This window comes from Megalops cyprinoides, chromosome 15, assembly GCF_013368585.1.
Source record: "Megalops cyprinoides isolate fMegCyp1 chromosome 15, fMegCyp1.pri, whole genome shotgun sequence".
Taxonomy (NCBI): Eukaryota; Metazoa; Chordata; class Actinopteri; order Elopiformes; family Megalopidae; genus Megalops; species Megalops cyprinoides.
In genome coordinates, this window is record NC_050597.1 from 23485770 (window position 1) to 23504361 (window position 18592).

At 46.7% G+C, this 18592-nt stretch overlaps 1 protein-coding gene across 3 annotated transcripts in view; it reads right to left on the minus strand.

Annotated features, from left to right (window-relative positions):
- Positions 1–1322: 1322 nt before the first annotated feature.
- Positions 1323–18592, minus strand: part of LOC118789691 (metastasis-associated protein MTA3-like) — a 43599-nt gene continuing 26329 nt past the window's right edge. For 2 of the 3 annotated variants that reach the window (XM_036546210.1, XM_036546211.1), the window contains exons 13-20: positions 17860–17975; positions 17249–17403; positions 16641–16863; positions 10819–10908; positions 10268–10450; positions 8512–8543; positions 7576–7694; positions 1323–2394 (exon numbers count right to left, since the gene is read on the minus strand). In XM_036546210.1, coding sequence (XP_036402103.1) covers positions 2229–2394; positions 7576–7694; positions 8512–8543; positions 10268–10450; positions 10819–10908; positions 16641–16863; positions 17249–17403; positions 17860–17975 — 1084 coding nt within the window. In that variant the 3' untranslated portion in view covers positions 1323–2228. Of the gene's footprint in view, positions 2395–5863; positions 5892–7575; positions 7695–8511; positions 8544–10267; positions 10451–10818; positions 10909–16640; positions 16864–17248; positions 17404–17859; positions 17976–18592 lie in introns of all 3 variants that reach the window. The other variant, XM_036546212.1, reaches the window with a different exon arrangement.

An 18592-nucleotide genomic window follows, 5' to 3' on the forward strand; every position in this document is an offset into this window, starting at 1 on the left:
AAAAATATCCTATGTAAATTTATATATATTCATATTTTACATAATTATTCATGTGCTATATAATGTAATGTTTGTTAGAACTGTTTTTATTATCAATTATACAGATCTGATTTCATCACTGCACTGCTGAATCTATGCGAAATATTCTTGTCCTCAGGTAACCTCTGTCACACAGATGAAGAGCTGCAGAATTATTTTGTGAGCAGGAAAATATGAATATCTCTGTGTGCATATTTACACATACATTCAGCTTAGCCTTTTTGCTGCTGAATGCAAGACTTATTTTCCGGGTTTAACTGGTGCCCTTGGCTTCTGTGCACACCATTAGCATATCTGGAACTGGAATTCTGCATCTCCTACCCTGTAACAGTGCATGTTTCTTAGCCCATGAGCAGCAGTGAATAGATTGCAATAGTTTATCACTGTATGTGATTTAAGTGAAATAACTTCACTCACGTGAGTGGATATATTTGTGATCAAGTTTTTCACTAGATTACTACTGTCAACAGTTTCATAAAATTGTATTTTACATGCAAAATGTGTCTTCGTAATAATAAACAATGACTGGCCTTTTGATTTCGGGAGAGTCACAATTTTGATGCACCGTAGCACTGTTGCACCGTTGCAGAGGTGGCTGTGATTACCATACGTTGCTGCTGCTGATGTTTTGTTGTATTTGTTTTGTCAAGGTATTGTGTGCTTCCATTTATGGGAAAAAGTGTAACTGCGGCCAAGGCTGAGGCCCTGCTTGAAAGTGTTCATGGTTCTCACGAATCATTAGACTGAACAAAATCGCACATCGTCTACTGCCGCATGCCCTGCGCTGACAGAAATTCAGTGCTGAAATAATGACATGCTCTTATCATGCAAGGCCATCTTTATACAATGAGAGCAAGCTTTGCGGTGTTCAGACTGAGAAGACTACAGCAGCAGTGCTGACCTGACAGCACAGAGAAGACATGGCAGTACGTTGGGGGCGGGGGGGCTCAGGTACCTGGCCCTGGCTGTGGAGCATGGCATTGCTTGCATTTACATTACATTACTGTCATGTAGGAGCTTACAGAGCTTACATTTACACTCATCTTTGGCTTGAACTGCTGCCAAAAGCTTGTCCTGTTGTCTCACCTCACCCTGACTCGAAAAAGTAACTGAAATACTGGCGAGATAATAAGTGCCTCCGCAATCAATGATTAATAAAAAGGAACGGAAGCTAATGAACCTTGCTCTGCCGTGAAATCGATGCGCAGATGTCAGAAATGTGTGAGAGCCGTGAGGTTTCGCGAGTAATTCGCAAACGGGCACACAAATGTACAACTGTGGTTAGATTCATTTTAATTCTGCGTATTTCGTCAAACATTTCACTTACAAGAAAACACAAGATAAATATGCAGGGGAATTTCAGTACAGTTGCCGACTGAATGGATGTCCATTAGACACACGCTGGGCCTTCAGAGCCGGGAGTTGTGAAAAGTTGTGAAACGCTTTCTGGCACCTGATCAAGTCTGGTAATGTAAGGGTGAGGTTAAGTATTTACAGGATCTGAATGAAATGGGAGGGATACATCTGAATTAAAACTTCATGTCCACTCGAGCCAAGTAAATCATTAGCATAGATTCTCCAGTAGGGAGCCGAGGACCTGCCGTCCAGATGCTTCTTGGAGCGATTGTCGGTGAGAAGCTGAGAGGTGTGACTGCATCGATGCCTTACCATGCAAACCTTCTCAGGGTGGAATATAAAACATACACTTTTTTTTAAAAAGACGTCCGAAAAAGCCTGTACTTATATACAGAGATTTTACGTTCACAGGAGATAGGAAGAAAAAAAAAGTCCCTTCAACGTACTTTCAGATTAATTTACACAGCATCCAAAAATTCCTGTCAAAAGAGTGCAGTCGCAACAAATATAAAGAAAAAAGTACTGGCTAAGATCAGGAGGCACTGTACATCTTATTGCCGCTGAAGAAATGTCTTGACAGTTCTCTGCCATTAGGGGGCAGCAGGGGGTTAACAGCTGTGGAGCAGCTACAGGGTGGGTGAGTAGAGCTTCTCTTCAATATCGTTAAAGTGGGCATGACAGGGGATTGCTGAGGGGTTCACAGACTGCAGAAGAGATGTGGAGGCTTGGATATGGGGGTGTAGTCAGGAAAGGGGCAGGGGGAACGGGGTGTCATGAGAGAGCGGGGCGTTAGCCAGGCCGAGGGGGGAATAGGAGGGCGGGATGTGAAAGCATCAGTCCTGAATGACGATGGGGCCCCTGGTCCTCATGCCGGAGTGTGGGGGTGCCTGGGTCAGCCCCGGTGGGGGGCCCAGGGCCGCCCTCCGCACGCTGATCTGCTCACACGGCTGCCTACAGGCTTTCCTCAGCTGGGAGCGAGAGAGCAGTCTCCGAACTCTCCTGCAAGGGGGCAGAGACGAGATAGTGAGAGGGGGCACCCGCACCCCCTGTCCCCCGGACGTCTAGCCCACTCATCCAGCAGCGGACCCTCGAATTTGGAGGTCATCCCTACAGTTTCAGCCTGTTTTTATCGCCCGTAGTTATTGAGAAAGAAGGGAAATCAAAGGGGTTATCTCAGAAGTGGAAATCTTGGCACCTGAAGATCCCAGAAAAGAATGAAATGCATCTGAACAAGTCATAGATACACAATCACTGGATCAGGCACACCCATATGCAGCAAATATAAATATATATCACCAGGGCATTCATAGTGAGCAAGTCCTCTACACACATGATAGAACTGACAATGCCAGCTCAAACAATCAGACTGGCATTTTGTTCCAAACAGATAGCAATGCTGCGTCCAGCTATATCTATGTCCACACACACACTGAGCTCCTGGTCCAGGCTCTGGCTCCGGGTCTCATCCGACACAGCACCCTGTGCTGGGAGTGACCACAGGAGCATCTGCAGCAAATTCCTTGCTTGGTATCACCTGACACAGCCTGTCTCCCATTACCCGCAACCTCTCTCATCCTTTCGCAGCACACACTGACTAAAAACCTGAAAAATACTATGCAGGAAGGACACTCGTTGTTGGACACTCGCCTCTTTGAACAGAGGCGCTGAAGGAAACTCGCTCCAGACTTCAAAGTCATATATCCAACATGTTTGCTATTCATGAGTCCTCAGGCGGTTTCACACAGACAGTGCCAGCAAGATCTTTTTTCATTTTTTTTTTTTGGCAGAAGTGAAGGTGGGAGGAAAAAGTATTATTCTCAATAGTAGTAAATTATCAGGCTGTTGTGTTGTTGTCATGTTGTGTTTTCCAATTAGGGAAAAATGTGTAATTGTAGTTATGGTCTTAATTTAGTGTTATGGATTTATTACTGTGCAGCATTGTATTTTATTATTTTTTTGATGATGCCCCAGACTGAATCGAATGGCAGTCAGCATACCTGTGCTTCACTTGAAATGTAAAGTTCACAACTTTAGCCATAACTTGAACAATGAAATTAACCCAATGCTAATCTCTTCAAATACAGAAGATTAGAGTCTGGAGGTCACAGAGGTAAATATAAAACTGTTGTGTAAGCCATGAAAAAACAAAGAGAAAGAAAGCTGTGAATAAATGAAATCTGGCTGTGTTTCATTTTTGTTTTTTATATTTCAATATTATGTTTTGCAAATCATTGTGTTATTGTGCCATTGTGTCTGCGTGGCAGTATGCTATTGTGTTCTTAAATTATGTTATTGTGCTATTGTGTTTGCATGACAGCATTGCATTGTGTTTGCATATTGTGGAACTGGGCCATCGATTTATTGCAATGCAACGTTCTGTTCTCGGATTGTGTTACTATGTCCTGTCTGTGTGGCATCGTATTGTTGCGTTCTCGCATTGTGCGATTGGGCGTGTCAGTGTACTGTTGTGTTCTCAGATCGTATTATTGTGGTTGTGGCTTCAGAGGGCTCATTACTGCAGGTACTTAATTTCCTCCCTCGGGAGTCTGCCGCCTCTGCGTAGCCCAGTAGCCAAGAGACGGTGGAGTGCTTGTGTGCACTCATACATGCGCGCGCGCGCGCGCATACACACACACACACACACACACACACACACGCACACACACACACACACACACACACGCACGCACACGCACACACACACACACACACACACCCTTTTGACAAATGAAGAACAGAGAACATCTGACTCAAAGTGCTTTAGGATTTGTGAGCTTCATGGACACAACCGGTCTGGGAAAGTAAATATTGACGGTTCTTTTTTTTCAGAGAGAATGCTGGAAACAGAGATGTGTGATGTTTCAGCTGGAGCTTGTGAACATCATGTCCTGTAATCTGACACCACTCTCTCTGATGATGTCAGTGTTAGAGCATGTTGGGAAGGCCATATCCATCAGGCCCGGCAGGGGAAAAGCGCGTATGTGCTGTTCATGCACAATGCATGAGCTTGATGGAGCTGTCCACAGATACTCACCTCATTAGTGATAACAACAAGTCGTTCTAATGAGGAAACCATGTTCTGGGCTCCTGCCACCTCAAGGGAGATCACCAGAGATGCTGCATTTGTGTGTGTATGTCTCTGTTTATGTGTGCGTGTGTGTATGTGTGGACAAGCCAGTTGTGCATATCTGGGCATGTGTGTGCCCCTGTAGACCACCCTATTTGCTGTTCCCACCACTAAATAGCTGAAACAGTAATGCTGGGGAACACCTCTAGAGTTCTTCACACTGATCCAGCATGTGCTTCATATCCCCAAATCTGACCCCTGACCACTGTTCCTCACCCCTGACCTCTGACCCCTGACATTTCAAACCTCACACATACAGTAGCCTCAGCACTCTGGGAGATCTTCACTGCAGATAATTGTTTAACGGTACAGGTAAAAACGTGGAAAAAGATACGTGCTGAACTTCAGACTGATGCAAACTGAAGTCAACAGGAAGAATCAGTGGAATTAAACGAATCAGCTTGGTGGAACGAAGAGCTTCTTCAACACGTCAGCTAACAAACACAGCGCCCCTGTGGCGGCGAAAACCAGGGACCGCACAGAACAAGCCCGGCGGTGATGTCACACCATGGGCGCGTCCTCCGAGAGAGGGGGCGTGCCCTGCCGCGTCCACCTGTGATACTCACAGAGGGCTTCCATTACAGCCGCATTAATAAATGAGGCCGCGTCTCCCGCTCACTGAAGGCTCGCATGGCATTAATCACTGAGTAATGGTTTTAGTGAGCCCGCTATTATAAAACATGACTCTCTGACGCTGGCCTGATGAATGCTCGTTTGTCTCAGGTTTCGCTGCAGTTAAACACCCATTCATCAGGCCAGTGGGCTAAATTTGGACCCGAGTAGGTGCGAGGGAGAGAGTCGTGCCTCATGCAGACGTAGCGCTAATGGAAATGCATTTTTCTCAGTGCTGTATCCTCCATCAGCTCATCATTCTGGGATTTTTGCCCATAATTGGTTGTGGGTTCATATTTTCTCTGAATCCGCTCAGCTCGAACTGTAAGGGAAGTAAATCTAATGGGTTTGCTTCTCTCCATGAAACCAAGCCCTACCCTAGGCACTACCCTTCAATGTAAAAAGGCCCAACTCAGGTGATTCTGCACCCATCAAGTATCTGGTGGTGTTGGGGTCCATTGGCCCCACAGGTAACCACACTTGGAGTGGATTCAATAGTCATGGTCAGCACAATGTTGTTCTCAGCGGGGCTCATGGGATTTGTAGTCCAGAGCTATCAGAAATGGGTTCTACAACCTGCAGCGCTCGACTTCACCCACCAACAGCACGATTATAAAGTGTGGCACAATGTTCACCTTGCATTGTATGAGGTCTGGTGTTTGAGGATGGCTGCGTGCAGGGCTGAGGAGGCCAGTACCAGCTGGAAGGGCGGTCTGATGCTCAACTTACCATGAGGAGCTGTCTAACGGCTGGGGCACTGAAATGAAACAAGCAGCCAGTTATTCACAGGGGGTCGTGAACATACAGCCTCCCCCTTACACAATGTCCCACAATGCACTGGGACACCACATGGGGTGGAACTGCACAGACACAGAGAAACCCTCACGGGTCCTGGGTGATATGCTGCTGGATTAACCCACATAACTGTGCTTTGCATTTTAATTTAGCTTTATCTGAACAGCTCAATGTAAATGCCTTTGGCTCACCACCAACAGTCACACAGCATTTACTGTGCTGCTCAGTACAACGTTTTTTAATGGTTTTACCTTCTGATTTAAATATTAATGGAAATTACAGATTTAAAATGGAAAAGCTCCTGGATTTTGAGATTTGAGACTTGGGATTAGGTGGGCAAAAACGTTATTGCTGACGTTCATGTGCAGATTTATCTGACATTAAACGGCTGTCAATTTCACATGCTCTGGGAGGTATTTCACATAAAACGCGCCATAAAACCATGAGCCAACTCATTCCTCGAGATCATATCTCCATCGGCCTCTAATTAACACGGCCGAGCGGTTTAACGAGATAATCGCATGCGGGTGGCTAACGGCGTTCCTAATGAGGCGAGCTTCCCTGGCAGACTCACCCCGCGAAAAGGGCTCCGCCGTCTGCGGAGCACGGCTTCATTGACCTGTCAATCTCCCTCTGTTATGAACTCCTGCCTCAGAGGGGGTTGGGGGCAGGGGGAATTGAATGGAATTGTGGAATCCAATTGTGAAAATACCCACAATATCCGAGAGAAGAGCGGTAGTCAGTATTAATGTGTGTGTTTGAAGATGTTGAGATGATAAACCAAGAAATAGCCTGCTGAGATTCAGAGACTGGAGAGAACCAGAAAGGGGATGTTGCAGGTTAAAATTTGCCCTGCTTTGCCCCTGAAAAGAATTATACTGTGTGTGTGCGCGTGTGTGTGTATGTGTGTGTGCGCATGGGAGGGAGGGGGCAGGGGGTAGAGGCTGCTGAAAGAGTCTCTTGTGAGTTGTCACGTGACTCAAGCCTCCCATTACCCCCTCCTGGAACACATAGTAAATTTCAAGCAACCCAGCTGAAATCAGAATGAATCATTGTTTGAATATAAAATGAGTCCCCTGTCGGTTACGGTGTACTGCATGAGTAGATTTGTGTGTGTGTGTGTGTGTGTGTGTGTGTGTGTGTGTGATTCCCCTCAAGGTTACCTGTGGAGCCCTCCACCTGACTCAATAGGTAAAATCTCCCTGGTTAAACTGTGTCCCCAGTTTCCTCTCTGACTGCTCCCGCACTCCCTGCCTACTCAGGTACGAGGATAAGTGCCACTTTGCCCAGCGACAGTCCTGGTATTTAGAGCTGTCGATGGTCATTACGCTACTTCCTTTCGAACAGAATCTAATCAAATCTGCCATGCGACTTACACAGATAATCACAGCCAGTGTCCATCAAACCTGCCCTCCAGAACGACTGTTTATGTGCTTGTGTGTGTGCCAGAGAGACCCATTTTGGTAGTACTGTGCCTCTATGGATTTGCTCTTGTGATGCGCCATGTATAGCGCATTGTATGCCATCTTGTGTTTAGCAAGCTGTGTAGTAAGGGGCACAGATGCGGGCGAGACCGACAGGTGGAAGCACACACACCTGAGGGCTCCAGTGCAAGGAGAAGGGTGTGATACCTTGGAATGGCATACCTGGTCTCCCTGGAAACGAGGAAGAAGCTGTCGTTGGGGGCATCGATCCAATTGGGACGTCGCTTGCGGAGCATGTTGCCGCCAGTCCGGAGGGCGCTGCCGCTGCTCTGTCCATTGTGCTGGGGGGGGCAGAGAGGGGAGGGGAGGGGGAGAGCGGAGAGGTAGGGAAATGGAGAGATTGAGGTCATGAAGAGGGTAGAGGTTAGGAAGAGGGTAGAGGCATGAAGAGCTTAGAAGAGACTCAGGCAGGCCTTTCTTAGTCACACATAAGTGCCTTTTTCATCACAATCCTGCATAGGACTGCATTTAGGTCATTGTATTTATTCTATGAATCATGAAATGTAGGTATGTCATATTTTCAAGTCAAATTCCTTCCCAATGTCTCATTTCACCCACTGGGGTCTACGGTGCTCAGAGGAGTATTGGTTGCTGACATTACATCTCTGGCTTATGGTTCGCTGTTGTTTCCTTGGGAGATCACATCTCGCCAAAGGGAGTGTGTAACCAGAGACCCTTGCAGGTAGGGAGCTGAGTGGTGGAGACAGAAAAGGGGGGATAAGGCCCCTCCCTCCATGTCTTCCTTCACCATGACAACGCACTGACTTATCAGCACTCAGCACGGAGTGCATCTCTATTCATTGTGCTAACAACCTGTTTTCAAGGTCTCTGGTTGAGCTGTGTGAAAAAGAAGGAACTTAGTGGCTATTGCCATGAATGAAACACAGAAAGGCTGTTTGTATAAAGTCTGTGAGGGCCCTGAGAAATGAATAACTTATTTTTTATTCATTTCACTTTCAAACAATCTGGAAATATATGACAATGGGCTTGAATGTTTTCATTTTTCATTGGTTACAGAAAGCAGGCATTTACATTTAGCATGGCACTAATGCTTTGTGAATAAGTCATTGTGACTATAGGGAAAACAGACAAACTCACCAAGACGGGTCCCACATTATAGCTGGAGTTATCTGCAGGAAGAAAAGAAAGTAGACAAGCAATTTTGAAAGAACATACTAGACCAGGTTTATCCAGACCACAGGAGTAAAGGACAAATTTGTGTGCAGTTGCAGGAGAAAGTTAAGATTGAAAAAGAAAAAAAAAATTAAGCAATGCTAAGAACTAATCCCCCAACATCCCTCCAGAATGCCACAGAGGAAACCATGATTTCTCAGCATCCATTAACAGTGAGTTTTCAGTACACTCCAGTCAATCTGGGTAGCTGCCTCCAAGAATCCAGCAGGTGTTGGAGCCTGCCTTCTGTTTCTAACAAAGCTTAGACAAAGAGGTACCTAGATAAAGCTCTTAAGACATGCAGATGTACTTTGTTCATATTCATTTAACAATACTTCAGTTTAACGAAGTCTCACGCTGTCACCAATTTGCGGGCGCTTGGTATATCGGACTCTCATAAGTGGATACTTTCGTAAGAGTGACCACACTAATTGCTTCTGAATTTGGCAGGTGTGGAGAGAAAGAGTGATAATGAGGTGATGTGGTGTAGTGAGAGGGGAGGGGCGTCACAGTCTTTTCCGAGTCAGTTTGTGCGCAGGGTATTGCTCTTGCCACATTGGATACACCGGATTAATCAGACTCGCCTCAGCCAATTATTTCTCTCAGCCCGAGAGCCGAGAGTGTAAAAATATCCACCTCCATTTTTTCCCCTCACTCCATAGACAGCCGGTCTCAGGGCTCATTGTCTACATAGGTCATGTGTGTCACATGACCCAGTGGCAAGGCAATAGAACCCCCTCATAAGCCCAGTTTGGTCAGCACCACGACCAGTGCCCCTGTCACAATCACCCAGATCACTCCCTGAGGCAGAACTTTTCGGGATCAAAGAGGAACCAGCACAGATGGGCTCCGGCTCCCAACCCTCAGCAATGGCTAAATATAGTGTGCTGGCCACAGCGCTGGACTCTATGCCCTGCAGACCTGCTCCTTACACCACACTGCTGCACATACCATTAGCATTGTGCCTGTACCATGTCATCTTCACTTGTGAATCCCTTCTACCAAATAGACTGGACACACAGGTCTGGGGGTGTGGTGGGATCTCCTCTGAGACAGGAGAGTGAGCTTCAGTCCAGATAAAGGCAGACCTGTTTCAGCTCAGTGACAGCATGCCCTTTCAGAAACGGAGAAAAGGGGCGGACAGAGAAGGCTCTGCTTTCACCCTGAGTAGATGGTGGGTTAGAGCAGATCAATACTGCAGATCATATAACTGTAGATTTTCTTCTGTGAAAAGCAGTGCGCGCATGTGTGTGTGTGTGTGTGTGTGTGTGTGTGTGTGTGAGCGAGAGAGAGAGAGAGAGAGAGAGAGAGAGAGAGAGAGAGAGAGAGAGAGAGAGAGAGAGATGGTTTCAGGTGGTCTGTGATGATGCACCTGCATCTCCTCTTTCTCTCTCTCTTCTCTGCCAGTTGGTAATTGAGGTACTAAGAGCCAAGGGGCTCTACCGCAATCAAAGTTTCTTTTTCTGTTTCTGCCTCTCCTTCTCTCTGTCTCTACATCTCAGTCACAGTGTTGGGATTTCATAGCACTTGAGAGAGCTGTATCTGAAGGGGCAAAGAGTCTGAGAAGTGAAAGAGAAGAGATTGTGTGTGTATGTATGTGTGTGTGTGTGCGTGTGTGTGTGTGTGTGTGTGCGTGCGTGCGTGTGTGTGTGTGTTTGGGTGTGTATGTGTGATAGATCACCTTGCCCGGGCGCGGCCCCTCGCCTCTCCGTCATCTCCATCCTGCTGTGGTGTTGGTAGCTGCGTTTTCCCAGCATGCCTAATGGTCCGTGGCTAGGCAGTGAGGAGAGCAGGCTCTTGGGGGGCTGAACCTGCAGGCCGGGGGTGCGGGGGGGCCGCGGAGTGTGGGGCACTGGACGCGACTCTGAAACGCACACACAGCGCACACCATTCACACAACATGCTCAGGAAAAAAAAGCCATGGTAACAAATCACTTGTCTCTGTGACCCAGCCAAAAGAAGTTTACTACCACAAAAGTCAGCACAGCAAAACACCTCTTCCAAGAGTCAATGTTTGGCAGAGCAGAGCAGTGCGGAGCACAACACATCACAACACAACACAACACAACACAACACAACACAACACAACACATAGCTATTCCCAACTCTCACCCCATCCGTCAAAACACACGTCTGTGTTTGCGGAGCTCATGTCAGTGCGGTTATTATGGTGTGCAGTATATACGTTGGTGTGTGCGTGTGTCCATGCATGTGTGGGTGCATGCTGCTTACCCAGATACTGCAGGATGCTGGACAGAGTGCTCCTCTGTGAGGCCCTGAAGCGTGCTGGCCGACCTCCGCCTTCTGGAACTCGGCTCATGTCTGCAGAACAGAGACAAGGTTGACATGTGGAACCAAGTAGGAGATAGGAGAAGTATCCAGAAACACACACACACACTCAGACACAGAATAAGGACTGCCGTTGAACATTGACTGTAAGAATTTTTCCTCTGCTCACACAGAGCATAACGGTTCCTCACTTCGTTGTAGAACATTCTTGATAATGTCAGCCTGTCCTTGGGTTAAGTGTTGAAAAGAGGGAACTGTGAAACTGCTTTTCTTCTCTCCTCTCAAACAGGGACCGGAAGAACGATACAAGCTGTGTGCTGACAGAACAGCCTCTGAGGCATGGAAAATGGCTTTTATACACTCAAAGATAAAGGTATGAAGGCATTTGACAAACAAGATAGTTCGTAGACTTGTGCTTGTTTGGTCTCTGGGCTCGACACACACACACACACACACACACACACTCTGCGGTGCCATAGGTAACATGGCAGAGATCAACGTGACGCCTGCTCCTGTGAAACGCCTCCCACTGGGAAGGAGTACCTGGGGAACGTGGGGGTGGGGGGGCCCTCTCGTGAACCCGCCCAACTCAGAGAGGAAAAATACCGCTCAACCTCAGAACCCTTCTGTCTCCTCGCGCTGAGGGCCAGGGTTATTTCCAACGATGGCAGCGCATTGATCTCACGTTAATGGAGCATACGTTTACTGTCTCCGCTGATCACTGCAGCTCATTAACGAAGACGTGGGCACTTTTGGGGGGTTGGGGGGGGGGGGGGGGGGGGTTGGGTGCGCGTGGGGTGGGAGGGAGCGAAAGCCACTCTGAAACAGGCTCTCAGCTCCTCCTGACATAAATAAAGCGGCGAGCATCCTCTCAGTGAGCCTCAGGTCATCTTTGCGTCTGTGCTGCAGCTCCCCTCTCCAGATGCATTTAAAGCTTAATACAGCGTTTAATCTAGTAACTACCTAAACGAGCGCATATCTCTGACTCTAATTACGAATCAGACTGAGGAGCACACTTCAGAATATACATGGGGTAAGGTTTGTTTCAGGATATCTCATTTGTGAGATCTACATTTCCCAGAAACCACTGGTTCAGCACACAGCACAACAAGGAACAGGAAGCATGGATTATCGGCTGACACAAAGCTCAGGGTATGTTTCGTGTATGACCATATTGTCTCTAAACACAACCACATCTAAATTACATTATATCACTGGCATTTAGAAGATGCTTTTCTCCAGGGCACCTTACATATGTTACAATTTTTACATGTTATCCATTTATACAGCTGGATATTTACTGAGGCAATTCTTGGGCAATTCAAGTACCTTGCCCAAGGGTACAACAGCAGTGCCACAGTGGGGAATCAACCCAGCCTTTTGTTTACAAGCCCTGCTCTTCACAGCTATGCTACACTGCCGCCTCAATGCTAAATCATTAGCATCCATTAATTCTGAGAAATAGATTGCTTTAAAATTGGGCATTTACACATATCTTGGATTAGCGGCTAGTGTGTGGTTGATTGTCCAGATTTTAGTTTTAATGGACACAGAAGTAGGAAATTACCCTGTCCTGAGTATTGGTGTGAGGTGACACCTGGACAGGTGCTGTTAGAATATGACAGGATGTACTGGGGAGAAATAAAAAAAAAATCACATCCTTGGTCACAGAGAGATTGACAGATTTGTCATACAGTGAATTATGGTGGAGTTGGAAAAGAGGTTGGAATGGAGGGACAGACATTCTGTTCTTTTCAGTGGTATAACACATTGTCAGGTGTGCGGTGCTCTGTCACCAGATTTTGTCATGATTTGTCATAAGTGTGATGGGTTGTCAGCGCTGCAACTGTTTGCAGTTGATGCATCGTCCTGTATCTGTCAGAAATCGTCATGGGTGTACTGTGCTGTCAGGTCTATATCACACCTGTACTATTTCAAGTACATTACTTGTATTGTCAGACCTGCGACATTGTCATGGGCGTGATTTTCTGTCAGAGTTGCAACATTGTCAGGGGTGTTGTCCCGACCAGCTGTGGCCAGTCCACGGCCAGTCCGTGACGTGCAGAGAAATGAGTCCTGTGAATTCACACAGAGTTTACAAAGCAAGAGATGAAGGCACATTACACAAGAGTACACCGAGTCCACTCTTTTTAAAAAGGTACCTGGAGGGTTTCTCTGAAGAACACAAAACAAACGAAAGTGCTTGGGTTTGGAAGTACCTCTCTTATAAGAGACACCTTCTAGTGTGTTCTCGGTTTGTCAGACCCAACACTAGTTTAATTTTCAACCACACAGTATTCTTCAACGACATAATGTTACTAAGATCCAGTTAGACACACATTATGAAATCTCTTGTTGTGAAGTCAAGCAGACAGTCGGTGATGCGATGCGATTTGTGTAACTTCACATGCCCATCACTTACATAACATCCATGAAATCGGAATACACAGTGGAGATGGATGAAGCCTACGCACAGTGTGAAGAGATGCACCATGGGAAGGGGGAAGTCATGCTGTAAAGTGCCGAGAACACCATGGAAGGGATGCTAATGCCAGTTTGCTCGACCCACAGAGCTATGCCCCCTCCACCATCAGCCAAGCAGCATTCTTTCCCCAGACAGATTGGGGTCACAGAAGGACAAGCATGCCATGAAAGTACAAGGACTCAGAGAATACTTTCAGCCATGATTTTATTTGATTTTTTTGCTGGTTTTTTTTTTGAGGAGATGGAACTGTCGCTCACACGACAATCACAAACAAACTGAAGAGCATGTCACCTGAGATGTGACACAACAGACAGAAGTTGATGATCACTAGCGATGTGAGTTGTGAATGGAACGAGGTGGACACACAAACACATCAGGAGTGGGGGGGGGGGGGGGGGGGCCCATGATGTACGACAAGAGCACAAAATAACTGGGAAAACAAAGTGAAACCAACATTAAACATGTGGCTAAGACATAATTTAACATTTAATATTTGACTGGAAATAAGGCAATGAGAATGTGTTACTGTCTTCCCTGGCACATTGTCCTGGATGAGCCAAAGGTATGTTGGCTGAAGAGCCAAGTTTTAGTTTTCCCCAAGAGTCTGAGATGGGGATAAGAAAAGGTTCACCTACCGTAAGCATTATGAACAAGGTCAGGAATTACAACTTTGACCTTCTGTTCATGAAAATAAGCCTGGTGCAATTTTGAAACAAAACATCTCCCCACCAAGACTACAAGCAGTGGTGAATCAGTCACCGTCCACGAAGAAACAGCAATACAAAAGTATCAAGTCCCTAATTCCTAATTCCCTAAGTCCCATTCAGTAGCACTGATCTCAGATCAGCGCTCAACAGATGAGTGGATCACCCATGGCACCCTGTACAAACACTATGAACCCTGATCTGAGGTCAGTGTTGCTGAATGCAATCGTGAGCAGGGAAGTGGTTTGGAATGCAACCCCAGTCATCCCACCATAGAACAGGAAGTGTTAAAGCCATGTCAAAATGTGACGAAGATACAGTTATTGCATATGATATCCCTCTGTGCGGAAGGGGTCAAGTTCTTCTTATCCTCCTCCCACACAAACATGCATTCAGCCAACAGATCCCTATACAGGTCACATGCACCAGAACAATTACATCATCAGCTTCTAACAAGAACTGTTATCTTTAAGCATCTCTGTTCTTCAAAGAGCTGTTTGCCAGCACATTCTGTTCTGGGATAACACATCCTCTGAACATCTCCACAATGCATGACCTTTTTTAGCAAAAAAAAAAAAAAAAAAGAAAAGAAAAAAGAAAAAAACAATTGAGTCAAATTAGTCAAGTGATTGAAACTTTTTCCAAGCAAATTCAGAAGTTAACACAATGGGTCTAGTAAGGTTTTAATATTTGAGACAAACCAGATAAAGGTTAAAGGTCTCAATCTCTCCATGGCACCTTAAACCCACCCACTGGGTTGATATACAGGGAAGGAGCATCTTACTCAATAGCAACCACAGGGCTGACACCCTTAAAAACTTTAAAAACTCTGAATGTCACGGAGAGCAAACAGGACAAGAGCATTGCTTCTGTCAACCTGATATTACCAGCCTACAGAGGACCTCTGGATTGTTCGGAAAAAAGGTTTCCAATGACAACCACACCCACCTCAGCTCGGGCTGCAAGAGCCTTCTTTGCTTGGATCTCATATCTCTGATAAAAACGGTAAACCGCTCTCTCCGATTCCCAAGAGCCATGACGAAACGAATGTGGCTTTCACCCTCCCATTGTGTCGAGAAGAAATGAGTGCCATAGTCTTTCACTCTTACCTGTTCCTCACTAACATTATCACAACTGAAAATAAATTAAATGAAAATAGGCTTGGCAGAAGTCGGAAACGAAGGATCTGCCCACCAAGATTACTAGTAGCCTCAGGTTTGGGGAGATCAGACACTTTCCACGAAGAAACCACTCTACAAAAGTTCCTAATTTCAATCCATTCAGTAGCACTGACCTCAGATCAGCGTTCACCAGATGAATGGATCACTCTTTGCACCCTGTACGAGCACTCTGAACCCTGATCAGATTTCAGTGTTGCCAGATGGAATCATAAACTGAACTCAAGCAACACTCCACCCAATAAATAAGCCGACATACCTAACTGATGCTGTCTGGAGCTGTGCTCTGAAAAATGTATCGGTGGTTTGCCTGACAATCACTATTGAGTGTGCCTGTTCGCAAATGAAACCCAGAGAAAGGGTTTATCTAGTTATGCCAATTACACCTCGAGTCAAAGCCTGGGCTACGGTATGCATTCCGTTTTTTTCCCTCCTCAACGCGCCAGTGCAGGTGGCCTTCAATTACGAGTCATTTTTATAATTCTAAAAATGAGTAATATTTGGTGTGGCATGTAAACATCCTGCAGAGAGGAGACTGCAATTCCATTCAGAGGCTTAAAGAAACTCACAGAACAGGCACGCACGCGCACACACACACACACACACACACACACACACAAATGCGCCTCAGCTACTGTGGTATTTTTTTTGGGGGGGGGAAGGAGGTAGCCAGCTATTGTGAATCAAATATTCAGGGCATGAAAACAAAAACACCACAGGGGGGGCAAAAGGACGGATTCTGAAACTTCCAGCTTTTCTAGACAGGCAGCAAAATCCAAGGTGAAAAACACCTAACGTGGTGAAAAACACTTCCATACCTTTGCAAAATATATTCATCATTCTAAATTTACTGCACACAAGCACCTAGAGAATGTAGCAAAATATAGCCGTGTGTGTAAAATACATCTATATACAGTCTAATCTTCAAAATATACAGCTCCCTCAGCTCTTTTTTACGTCTGTAAAATCCCAGTTTGGTCAAAAAATGAAAAGCACAAATAAATATCAACAGTGTGAGGTGAGAGGGGGGGTGAAATGATTCCTGGATGTGTTTGTGTGTGAATACGCTCGGTAAAAAAACTTCATTTTTGCACTGCTAGCAAGTTTGTTAGCGTTAAAAAAAAGTCTGACCTATAAACAGATGAATTCACAATTCAATGTGATAAAGTAATGATTGAATAATTCAACAAAACAATGATGCAACACAGAAAATGGGGGAGGGGCAGGTATTCTTTATTGGGAACAAAAAATACAAAAACAAAATAATATAATAATAATAACAATGATAAGAAGAAAAAACAGACAGTAAGATGGAGGGGGTGGGGGGGAATGACGAGTGATGGTGGTGGGGAGGGGGGGGGGGGGGTGACGGGAGTTAGGAATTTAAAGAGCTCTTACACTCCGCCTTTACGGCGCCACAGTTAATGGGCACAAAGGGCCGGCGCGCGGCCTGGCGCAGTCTGATGAGGTCACGGCACATGTGACGGGCCAGCTTGGTGAGGCGCGTGGCCTGCAGGAGGAAGGCCTGCTTGGTCTTCATGGAGGACTTGGGGCTGCCGCTGTTCCGCATGGGAACCATGTGCGAGCCCTGCCGGGCGCCGTGGCTCCGCGAGCGAGGCTCCTGAGAGGAAGAGGAGAGGGAGGAAGAGAGGAAGAGGAGAGGGAGGGAGACAGGAAGAGGAGAGGCAAGGAGGCAGGGAGGGGAGAGGGAGGTTGATTATTTTTTGCAAGACCTGGAGGTGAAGTCAACTGATTTCTCTCTCTAAGCAGCTTGAAAGTTCCCCCACCGTTAGCTCAGTGGGATTTATGAGCTCAATATAACAGTGTACTGATGTAATAAAGGTTTATTCAGAGAGTGACAGATGAGATCATTCTGTCCAGCTAAGGGTTTTGCATTCTGCTTGTTCCTCGGCGCTGTCTGGAACAGAAAGGAGCATCGAGCCCGAGGCTTTAACGGCTCTCTGTAATGACATGCCCTGGACGGTGTGCTCGGGGGCGGGGCTTACATTGGAGGCGGGGCTGGCGGGCATCTTATCCTCTCCCTCGGCTCGACTGGGCATCTTCAGCCCCCCGTACTTCTTCCAGTACATCCAGCAGGACACACACAGGCGGCACTGCATGTTGGGGGGGCCCCACGAGTACCACTGAGAGGACTGCATGGCTGGGGGGGGGGGGGGGGGAGGGAGACGGAGTCAGAGACACACACACTCACACACAGACTCAAGTCATGTAACTGTAACTATATTGACATATTCACATATTATTACTGATCAGAGTCGGGGGACACACCATACTGCATGGAAGTAAAACAGCCCGATTAACGCCTTTAGGGATTAAGGGCCTGACAGCAACTGCTAAAACAATTAGGACCGGGTAGCTCTTCAACAAAGCGATTGGATCATGGCCCGCTAAGGCATACCAGTGTATGAATGGAGTAATTCTGGACACAGTGGCAACGGGATGTGTGAAACTGGTCTTTGTGGTGTCAGCCACCATGCAGCAGTATCTAACTCACATCACCTAAGTGTGCATAGCGTAGTGAATGTATGATCCAGAATCAGTGCGGTAGGGACTGTCTGGGTCCCTGAGGAAGTGTATTTCTGGGTCAGGCACTCACAGAAGCAGCTCTCGCACGCTCTCCCCGCCCCGGCCGACTGGTACCCCCCTGCCCCCGCGGCTCCGTTCATGGTGGCCATCTTGCCGTTACTGATCTGGTTGGGGTTGGGCTTGTTACTGCCGATCAGAAAGAGACATGGAGACACGCTGAGATTCCAGCCAAGGAGAGACACAGCAGTGTAAAATCACTAAAAGAGGAGGAGCCTAAAAGAGAAAGAGCTGAGCTGACGGTCTCCACAGGATAGCGCAGGTCTGTGGTCCCAATGCTGCAAATCAACAGCTTGAGTGCACCCAGATAGTGCTCACACATGCGCATACACTCAGGGACATCACTGCACAAACACATGCGCATACACTCAGGGACATCACTGCACAAACACATGCGCATACACTCAGGGACATCACTGCACAAACACATGCGCATACACTCAGGGACATCACTGCACAAACACAGGCGCATACACTCAGGGACATCACTGCACAAACACATGCGCATACACTCAGGGACATCACTGCACAAACACATGCGCATACACTCAGGGACATCACTGCACAAACACATGCGCATACACTCAGGGACATCACTGCACAAACACATGCGCATACACTCAGGGACATCACTGCACAAACACATGCGCATACACTCAGGGATATCACTGCACAAACACATGCGCATACACTCAGGGACATCACTGCACAAACACATGCGCATACACTCAGGGACATCACTGCAC